Source organism: Desmodus rotundus, chromosome 1 (assembly GCF_022682495.2).
Source record: "Desmodus rotundus isolate HL8 chromosome 1, HLdesRot8A.1, whole genome shotgun sequence".
NCBI classification, from domain to species: Eukaryota; Metazoa; Chordata; class Mammalia; order Chiroptera; family Phyllostomidae; genus Desmodus; species Desmodus rotundus.
The window spans coordinates 72770185-72781267 of record NC_071387.1 but is presented as its reverse complement, the minus strand read 5'-3'; the positions used below and the strand labels follow the sequence as shown (position 1 = coordinate 72781267).

General features: G+C 39.5%; 1 protein-coding gene across 1 annotated transcript; it reads left to right on the top strand.

Annotated features, from left to right (window-relative positions):
• Positions 1-9754: 9754 nt before the first annotated feature.
• FAM220A (family with sequence similarity 220 member A) lies at positions 9755-10504 on the top strand. Its single transcript, XM_053911377.1, is given in 4 exon segments — positions 9755-9774; positions 9776-9931; positions 9933-10113; positions 10247-10504. Coding segments are annotated over 4 exon segments (615 nt in total).
• Positions 10505-11083: the final 579 nt, after the last annotated feature.

The following is an 11083-nucleotide window of genomic DNA, read 5'->3' as shown; positions in this document are numbered from 1 at the left end:
CTCTTTCTCTTTAATCTCGGATAACTTAATTATGATGTGCTTTGGTGTGTTCCTCCTTGGATCCAACTTCTTTGGGACTCTCTGAGCTTCCTGGACTTCCTGGAAGTCTATTTCCTTTGCCAGATTGGGGCAGTTCTCCATTATTTTTCACGTAAGTTTTCAGTTTTTTGCTCTTCCTCTTCTCCTTCTGGCAGCCCTATGATTCAGATGTTGGAACATTTAAAGTTGTCCTGGAGGTTCCTAAGCCTCTCCTCATTTTTCTGAATTCTTGTTTCTTCATTTTTTTGTGGTTGAATATGTATTTCTTCCTTCTGTTTCAAATCATTGATTTGAGTCCTAGTTTCCTTCCCATCACTGTTGCTTCCCTGTATATTTTTCTTTATTTCACTTTGGGTAGCCTTCATTTGTTCCTTCATTTTGCAACCGAGCTCAATCATTCTGTGAGCATCCTGATTAACAGAGTTTTTTGAACTGTGCATCTGATATGTTGGCTATCTCTTCATTACTTAGTTGTATTTTTTTCTGGAGTTTTGATCTATTCTTTCATTTTGGCCTTTTTTTTCTCTCTCTAACCTTTGGAATTTTAATGATGATGTGTCTTGGTGTGGTCCTCTTTGGGTCAACTCTTTGGGATTCTTTGTGCTTCCTGGACTTGTCTATTTCCTTCACTAAATTGTGAACATTTTCTTTATTTTTTCAAATGCATTTTCAATTTCTTTCTTTTCCTCTTCTCCTTCTGGCATTCCTATTGTTCAGATGTTTGTATGTTTGGAGATGTCCCAGAGGATCCTTTGACTGTTCTCACTTTAAAAAATTATTTTTTCTTCTTGCTGTTCTGATTGAATAATTTTTTTCTTTCTTTTGTTCAAAATTGTTGATTTGAATCTCAGCTTCATCCCCTCCACTGTTGATTCCCTGTCATTTTTTCTTTGTTTCAGTAATGTAAGTTTCAGTTCTCCCTGGGTCTTTTTTATGATGTTGCCATACTCAGTGAGTTCATTGAGCACCCTGATAACCAGTGTTTTGAACTCTGCATCTGATAAGTTGCTTATCACTGTTTTGTTTAGTTCTTTTTCTGGAGTTTTGTTCTATTCTTTCATTCAGGCCATATTTCTTTGTCTCCTCAATTTGGAAGCCTCCCTGTGTTTGTTTCTGTGTATTAGGTAGAGTTGCTTTGACTCCTTGTCTTAGTAGCATGGCATATTGTAGAAAAGGTGCTGTAAATTGTGTGAGGCAGAGCCTTAGGTAATTACCAGGGCAGTGCAACTGGTTCTGCTTTGTGGCTCTGTGTACAGTGAGGGCCCAGAGAGGGGACATTGCCACTGCCTGGCTTCTGGAGGTTTGCCCAGAGGAAGCTGTCTTCTGGCACTTGCCCTGTTTCCAGTCACTCCACTTTCTACTTGTATGCTACTTGTGCCCTTCCAGCTATTACCCTGGTGCTAAATCCCAGAGGTGGTGGATCTGTGTAAGTCTTAAGTCTGTGCAGGCCCTTTAGGAGGAGTCTCCTGAAAATCGGGCAGTTTCTTCCACCACTCCAACCCCCACTAGTTTTTACAGCTAGAAGTTATGGGGATTTATCTTCCTGGTGCTAGAACCCTGGGCTGTGTGGTCTGGCCTGTGGCTAGAATCCCTTGCTCCCAATACATCCTTCCCAAATTTTATCCACCACAAGTGAATGTGGGACTGCCTGTTCCACTGCCTTTTTGAGCCACACTGTGTCTGCATGCCTCTCCCCTGCAGTTCTGCATCTCTGACCCTCCTGCCCATCTGAATGAATGTGGCTACTTTAAATACTTTGTTGTTAGACTTCCTTACAGCTTGATATTCTGATGGTTCTGGGTGATATTTGCCTTGTGGTGTAGTTGTAATTTCTTCTATAGTTGTGCAAGGAGGCAAAGCATATTTACCTATGCCTCCATCTTCTCAGTGATTAATTTAAAAGACAAAAATAATTAATACAAGTAATGTTTGTGTAATTTTTAAGTGATCATATGAGAATAGAGTCATCATAAATAATTCAAGATTGCTTCTGTTTTCATTTATTTTCCCAAATAATATTTTACCAAATGTGGCTAATGCCTTCATCACCTCTTTTAGAAATAGGAAACTTTTGTTAAACCTCACTCTCCTTAAAACAAGCAAACAAACAAAAACTTCAACATATAGATAGAATTAAAAATGAACTTCCAGTTTAGAGATGGTGAATTAATCATATGCATTATCTAATCCTCCCTCTTAACATCCATTAAAATAAAGTGAATTGTTTAAGGACACAAAGCTAACCAGACAAAGAAAATGGGAAAGAAGACAGAACCCACAAAATTTTAGAACCTGGAAAACCAGTGGACCAGAGTTACCTGATCTAACAGGCACAGAAATGCTACTGCTAAGCAATTGGTGGAGGGGAAAGCAGTATACACTAGAGAACCTCTAAATGATGATAAATTAGTGGTTACTTGTACCTCTGGAAGTGGGATTAGAGTGGAATTAGAGGGATTGGATGAAAGTATGTTTAAAAACCAGTTAGATGTGATGACATACTGCTTCACACTTGCTAGAGTGGCTGTAATGAGAGAGTCAGTTGATAACAAGTGTCTAGGCTGTGGAGAACTGGAGCACTCCCTCATTGCTGGTGATAATGCGAATGGTACAGCTGCTTTGGAAAGCAGACCGACAGTTCCTCCAAAGGTTAAACGTGAAGTTATCATATGACCCAGCAATTCTACTCCTAACCCGAGAGAAATGAAAATGTGTCCATACAAAAACTTGTACACAATTGTTCACAGCAGTATTATTTATAACATCCAATAAGAAGCCACTACATGGATGGACCTTGAAAACATTATGCTAAGAATCTAGCCAAAAAAAAAAAACCCCACATATTGTTTAAATCCATTTATATAAAATGTCCAGACTAGGAAAACCTAGAGAAATAAAGTATATTATTAGTGAGTTGCCTAGGTCTAGGGAGGGCAGTGGAGGATGAGTGGAAGGGTGAGGCAAGTGACTGCTAAGGACTTGGGCTTCTTTTTGGGGTGATGAAAATGTTCTAAAATTGATGTGGTAACAGTTGCACAACTTTGTGAATATTCTAAAAACCACTGAATCATGTACTTTCAATGGGTAAATTGCATGGTATATGGATTATATCTCAATAAAGCTGTTCTAAACACTTCCCCCCGCCAAACAATGGTTAGACCCTTGAGGCAGTTCTTATACTCCACAATGTAGAGCAACCATCCCTTTCCCACTCCGTCAGGTGGGGAGTATAAAAGAGAGATTCTCTGGACTATGTAGCTGCAGGAGGTAGAATCAGACTTAAGTCCTGAGCTGAATTTAAACCTTAGGCCTTCCTTGTCCTTTTGGCTCACAGAAATCAGGCAGAAGTTTCTTACCCACTTAGGAGTTTAGCAGATCTCAGGAATATAATAGTCCTAGTACAAAAATAGTCCTAGTCTAAAAATATTGATATTTCTCCAACAGATATGTCAGTGCCATGCCTTCTACAAAACCATTCTGCTAGCTTTGCTACAGTGAGGCTCAGAGTCAATAAACTGAACTCATGCTTAGAGCTTCCCGTCAGTTTTTTGGGTCCCCATTCCCAAACAGCCAAAACAACCAGATAGTAAAGGAAAACATTCATGAGAAAAAAAAAAAAAGACGTCTACAAAGACAGCCAGAAACAAAAGCAACTTGGAGAAAATAGAGACTACTAAGAAAGAAGAAAATGTCAAAATAAAAAGGAATAATATTAATATCAGAAATATATGAAAAAACATTGTGAACATGAAATAAGGACAGGATGGTACTTTTAAAATATTTCAGATGCATCCATACAATGGAACAGTAATAAAGAGCAATCAAGCTACACGTGGATATTCATGAGTCTTAAATGCATATTAATATGTACAAAAAGCCAGTCTGAAAAGGCTACATACTATGATTCCAGTTATGTGACATCCTGAAAAAGACAAAACTGTACAGACAGTGAAACGATCAGTGGTATGGAGGGAGTGTTGAATAGGTGGACAACAGGGGATTTTTAGGACAGTGAAACTATTCAGTATGATACTGTAACGGTAGGTATATGACATTATGCATTTATTTGTCAAACCCATAGAACTTTACTGCACAAAGAGTGAACCTTAGTGCATGTAAATTTTAAAAATGTTCTTAGAAGTCCAGGGTGATCTCAGGATGTAATAAAGAATGTAACAAAAGATTGTAACCCTATTACAAATGTATGAAATAAGCTCAGTGGTGGGGGAAAAAGAAGGAAACTGCTTACTGTTTTTATCCCAGTATTCCAAACATTTGATCATGAAATTCTATTAATGTTAGTAAGGTTAGAAACTTTTTCAAGTGACATCCTCAAGTAGATCCTACAATACTCTGATAAAGATGGTAGGGCTAGTTACAACGTGTTTCTTGTGACAAAGAAATTTGACTCTTAATACAGTACCTTTAATCTTTTGAGTGCCAGTTAAGAAGTCTTTTATTTTTTAAGAAAAACACTGTTGCCCTGTCTGGTTTAGCTCAGTGGATTGAACGTGGGCTGTGAACCAAAGGGTCACGGGTTAGATTACCAGTCAGGGCACATGCCTGGGTGGTAGGCTAGGCCCCCAATGGGAGCCACATGAGAGGCAACCACACTTTGATGTTTCTCTCCCTCTCTTTCTTCCTCCCTTGCCCTCCAAAATAAATAATTTTTATAAAAAGGAATAAACTCAAAATGGATTAAAGAGTTAAATGTAATATAAACACCTTAAAAATCCTAGAAGATAACATATGCAGTAAAATCTTGGACAGTTTTTATAGCAATATTTTTCTAATATACCACCTCAGGCAAGAGAAACAAAAGGAAAAAATAAACAACTGGCATTACATCACACTAAAAAGTTTTGCACAGCAAAGAAAACAATCAACAAATGAAAAGACAACTTACTGAATTGGAGAACATGTTCACCAATGATACATCTAATAAAGTGGTGAAAATCCCAATTTATAAACAACTTAAGAAGCTCAACACCAAAAAAAAAATCTAACTAAAAAATGGGCATTTCTCCATAGAGAACATACAGATGGCCAATAGACATTTGGAAAGCTGATCAACATCACTAATTATCGGAGAAACGCAATTAAAACCACACTGTATAAAACCATTCTGACAGGTGTGAGCTACTACTTCACACCTGTCAGAATAGCCATCATCAATAAATCAACAAACAACATATGCTGGCGAAGATGTGGAGAAAAGTGAACCCTTGTGCAGTGTTAGTGGGAAGTCAGATTGGTTAAGCCACTGTGGAAAACATTATGCAGTTTCCTCAAAAAGTTAAAAATGGAGCTGCCTTATAACCCCATGATTCCACTTCTGGGAATTTACCTGAAGAAACCTGAAACACTGATTGGAAAGAATATATGCATCCCTAAGTTCATTGTAGCATTATTTATAATAGCTAAGATTTGGAAGCAGCCCAAATGTTCATCAGTGGATGAGTGGATAAAAAAAGCTGTATTCCGTTTATACAATGGAATATTACTAGGCTGTAAAAAAGAAGGATATCTTTCCTTTTGTGACAGCATGGATTGACCTAGAGAGCTTTATGCTAAGTAAGGTAAGCTAGTTAGAGAAAGACAAATCTGATTTCACTCATATGTGAAATTTAATAAACAAAGTAAACTAACAAACAAAATATAAACAGACTCATGGATAGAGAACAGACTGACAGCTGTAAGAGGGGAGGTAGGTTACAGGGCTGGGTGAAAAAGGTGAGTGGATTAGGGAAAAAATAAAAAAATCATAGACACAGACAACAGTATGCCAATTGCCAGAGGGTAAGGGGGTGGGGGAGGTAAACAGGGTACAGAGGGTATAAATGGTGATGGAAGGAGACTTGACTTGGAGTGATAAATATACAATACAATATACAGATGGTGCATTATAGAATTGCACACCTGTAAGCTATAAAATGTTATTAACCAATGTCAGCCCAATAAATTCAATAAAGAATTTTTAAAAATAAAAAAATTAAAACAATGAAGTCAAACCTATTTAGTATTTTGAAAAGATAATAATTTTTTTCAGTAATATATATATATAAATATCTTCAGGATGCCTCATCTTAGGCAGAATAATTATGATGCAAGGAGAAAATAAAATGGATGAGAAATCAAGGTACTATTCTCATTACCTCATTTCTCAATGTGTTGAGAAAGCAAACTAATAAGAATACCTAGACAAACTTATGTTCAAAAAATATATTTTCATGTTTAATTAAACACATTTTAGTAGAGTTTGAGTTATTCTTAAAATAATTTAAAATTTTGTATTTAATCAAATTTTCATCTTTATGCATGTCCTTTTTAAATGCTCATTTGGCTCTTTTCCTGTTAATCTGTGGGAAAGAGGTATTATAGTTTTAAGTTTTTACCATTTTGAACAGTTTCCTTTTAGCCAATTTTTATCTTTCTATCATATTTTCAAGCAAATGTACAGATTAAGTACATCAATCTTTCTTATATATCTACTCTGTACAGAACTCATATTTCCTTATGGATATTACCAGTGGAAAAAATTTTTAAATGCTAACTAGCCTCTATTAGTTTTCTTCCTATTAACATAAATGGTCTGATAAATTTATTTTATGATTTTTAAAAAATTCTCATGTGTAAATTATGGTATTTCATTCTCCTCCCTATAAAAATATACTGTAAACTTGGTGAATTGAGAAATTAATTATGTCAGGAGTTCACTTGCACTTGCTGAAGGACTTGAGAGCGTCATCTATACTTTCAAGTATAGCTTTTTACTCACCTTGGGATTCTGTTTCCTCCACTCCTTACCACAGAAAATTAATGAAAAATATTTAAGTAGTATATATCAGCATGCTGCACACCACAAAACATTTAGCCAAAACAGTAAGAAGGAAGCCAATGAAGTTGCAAGAAAAAGTGCGTAACAGCCACACATTATGGAGTATTACCCGGATGCTCAGACACTCTGTTTTAGGACAATGCACTTACGGAGGGAACGTAACTGACTGATGAAAGTAAACTTGGGGACTTCCGGCCAAGATGGAAGCATAGGTAGATACACTTTGCCTCCTTGCACAACCAAAAAAAGGACAATAACAAATTTAAAGCCAAAAAATAACCAGAACTGCAAGAAAATAAAACTGTATGGAAGTCCAACAACCAAGGAGATAAAGAAGAAACATTCATCCAGACTGGTAGGAGGGGCAGGGAGGGGCGGAGAGGGGCAGCTGGGGCAGAGAGGATACAGCAAGGTGGTAGCTGGTGGACAGGGCAGTGCCACATTTACGAGCTGATAAACCGGGAGGAACAACTGGGGAGCGAGACAGACTGTGCCACACAGGGTTGCGGTGCGGGAAGATAAAGCCTCAAAACCTCTGATTATAAAAACCTTTGGGGGGTGTGGGTGCGGGAGAAACTGCCAGCCTCACAGGAGAGTTCATTGGAGAGACCCACAGGGTCCTGGAATGTACACAAGCCCACCCACCTGGGAGTCAGCACCTGAAGGGCCCAATTTGCTTGTGGGTAGCGAGGGAAGTGATGGAACGCCTGCTGAGAGCCAAGCAAGTGGCACTGTTCCCTGTAGGACCCCTCTGCCACAGACAGCGCCACAACCCAGCCACATTGGTTGCCCTGCCCTGGTGAACACATAAGGCTCCACGCCTTACAAGATAACTGGTGCTCAGATACAAAAAAATATGACCAAATGAAAGAACAGATCAAAGCTCCAAAAATAGAACTCGGTGATGAAGAGATAACCAATCTACCAGATGCACAGTTCAAAAAACACTGGTAATCAGGCTGCTCACAGAAATGGTTGAGTATGGTCCCAAAATAGAGGAAAAAGTGAAGCTATGCAAAGTGAAATAAAGAAAAATATACAGGGAACCAACAGTGAAAGGAAGGAAACCAGGACTCAAATCAATGATTTGGAACAGAAGGAAGAAATACACATTCAACCAGAACAGAATGAAGAAACAAGAATTCAGAAAAATGAGGAGAGGCTTAGGAACCTCTGGGACAACTTTAAAGGTTCCAACATCCAAATCATAGGGCTGCCAGAAGGAGAAGAGGAAGAGCAATAAATTGAAACTTATTTGAACAAATAATGAAGGAGAATTTCCTGCATCTGGCAAATAATGAAGGAGAATTTCCTGCATCTGGCAAAGGAAATAGACTTCCAGGAAGTTCAGGAAATTCAGAGAGTCCCAAAGAAGTGGACCCACGGAAGCACACACCAAGGCACATAATAATTAAGTTACCCAAGATTAAAGAGAAGGAGAGAATCTTAAAAGCAGCAAGAGAAAAGGAGACAGTTACCTACAAAGGAATTCCCATGAGACTGTCAGCTGATTTCTCAAAAGAAACCTTGCATGCAAGAAGGGGCTGCAAAGAAGTATTCATAGTCATGAAAGGCAAGGACCTACATCCAAGATTACTGTATCCAAATGAGATATCTCTCATTTAGAATGGAAGGGCAGATAAAGTGCTTCACAGAGAAGGTCAAGTTAAAAGAGTTTACCATCACCAAGATGTTATTATATGAAATGTTAAAGGGACTTACCTAAGAAAAAGAAGATCAAAAGTATGAACAGTAAAATGATAACTCACAACTATCAACAACTGAACCTAAAGAAAAGGAAGGAAGGAAAGAAAAGAAAAGAAAAAAAAAGAAAAGAAAAGGAAGGAAGGAAAGAAAAGAAAGATAGAAAAGAAAAACAAACTAAGCAAACAACTAGAACTAGAACAGAATCACAGAAATGGTGACCACATGGAGGGTTATCAGTGGGGAGGGGGATAGGGGAGAATGGGGGAAAAGGTACAGGGAATAAGAAGTGTAATTGGTAGGTACAAAATAGACAGGGGGAGGTTAATAGTTTAGGAAATGGAGAAGCCAAAGAACTTGTATGTACGACCCATGGACATGAACTAAGGGGGGGAGGCTGGTGGGAGGATGCTGCAGAACAGAGAGGGATAATGGGGAGAAGAAAAAACAGGACAACTGTAATAGCACAGTCGATAAAATATATTTTTTTAAAAAAGAAAGTAAACTTGGCTCCAGATTTCTATTTCTGTAGTCTTTCTTCTTCCCGTCTCCTGTCCCCTGTACCCATCCAGTACTCAACTCCCCTCGCCAATTACACTGATATATGTAATTGTATTAAACCCTTTTTCAAAAGAGCACATATCTCAGTACAGTGTCTTTGCCTAACATTGCTACATAAGTGTAACGTACAAATGTCATTTTCTATAAAACTGACATAAAATGTTTTTACATATCTTGCTGCTGGTGGAAAGGATTTATGGCGGCCCACCAGCCAGCGGGCCAGCCTCGCGCCTCCCAGGTTGCAGCAGCTGGAGGAGCTCGGAACAGCGTCCAGACCAAGCCCCTTGGCAATACGGCAGGTCGGGTCTATGCTGGTTCATGCGAGGCGGGCAGGCGGCTGGCACAGATCTCACAGGCGGCGGCTCTGGCGGGCCTGCCGCCTGGCTTTCACGCTCTGCCTCCGCCAGCTTCTGCAAGGGGCTAACCCGCAGTCTGCACTCTGCTCCGCTCATCTTCTTCGCTGGGGCCTGGAGGCTGTGTACCAACTTGTCTGCCTCTGCCTGGTGGCTTTCACGATGCTCAGCGTCTGCCTTCACGCTGGTATGGAGATCCACTGAATACTTCCTCCGACTAACACAGGCATGTCTTGGGACTCACCGCAGAGAACGCAGGATGAGGGACGGCAGAGGGACTCTGCACTTGCCTCTCAAAAGTGCAGGTAGAGGACAGGGACAAGCTACTATGCAGCCTTTGAACACAAGAGAGCCGTCACCCATCAGGTGCACCTTCCTGGGTGAATAAGCCTGTGGTTAACATACAAGGAAATTCACAAAATGAAACGTTATCTTTGGAAAAGTGATCTCAGTGAGGCCAACCTCTTGCTTCACACTGGCACCAAAGTGCTTCTGTATTTGAAAGAATTAGTAAGAAGAAATTCCTCTTCCACAGTGGCTCAAAGCAAGACTGTGGACCTGTTTCTTGCTACCACAGAACTTTTTGCTGGGAAATCCTGTGGTGTCCAGGAGGGTCTGGTGAGGGTCTGGCTGGGAGGAAGGCCCAGGCCGCTGACAGCCAGAGGAGGGTGCAGCAGAGGACAACCTTGGGGGTCGAAAGAGGTCAGAAATGGGAAATTCTGAGGATGAACCAAGTGCTTTTCTTGACAAGAGAAGTTCCTGCTCGCCTGCATTCTGTCCGGTCTACACACTGGCACACACTGCCAAGTGTTCCCGAATGATGAGACAACAGAGTGTTTCCCCTGGCGGTTCAAAGTCCATGCTTTCAGAGCAAACAGCAGAATAGAGGAGAATGCTTCCGATTGTAAAAAGTCCCTCAAATGATCTTCCGATAACACTGGAATTTCTGGCTGTGCAAGCTTTTGTAGCAAAGCCATTATGCCATAGTAAGGTACAAACTGAGCAATAAAAATAGTAAGATTGATTTTAAAAGTTGTCTTAGAATGGTTTCTTTCCATAAGTTCCTGCTCTGGTTTGTACGTCCAAACAGACTTCAAGTAAGTGGAATTTAAACTCATGGAAAGCTGGTTGATACAGAAGGAAATTTTTGAGCATGTTTTAAATTGTGCTTGAAACACATTCAGGATTGGGAGTCCATTTGCAGGAGAATATGAATATATCCTATAAAAATATCAGACTAGACCATAAAGATTTAACATAAAGCCCTTCATATACATTCACACCCATTCTGAAGAGCTACTGTCCCTGATGCTATCACTCCATGTTGCCAGATCATCTAAAGAAGTGACTCTTTATACATGTCAGCCCCTCTGTATTTGCTCTGCCTTGCTGAGTTGGTGAACTGTTTACCATTTCTGCATTTTGTAGGATAGTTTTCATCTACAGCAAAACTTGATTTATTTTCTCACCTCCCATTCCTTCCACTACAGTGAAAGTTGCAATATTAAACTTGCCTTTAGAATAAACCTTTCTCAAACTGGGAACCCTAGCCGTGTTACCCGAAACAGAAGGGAGCCTGAGACTCAGT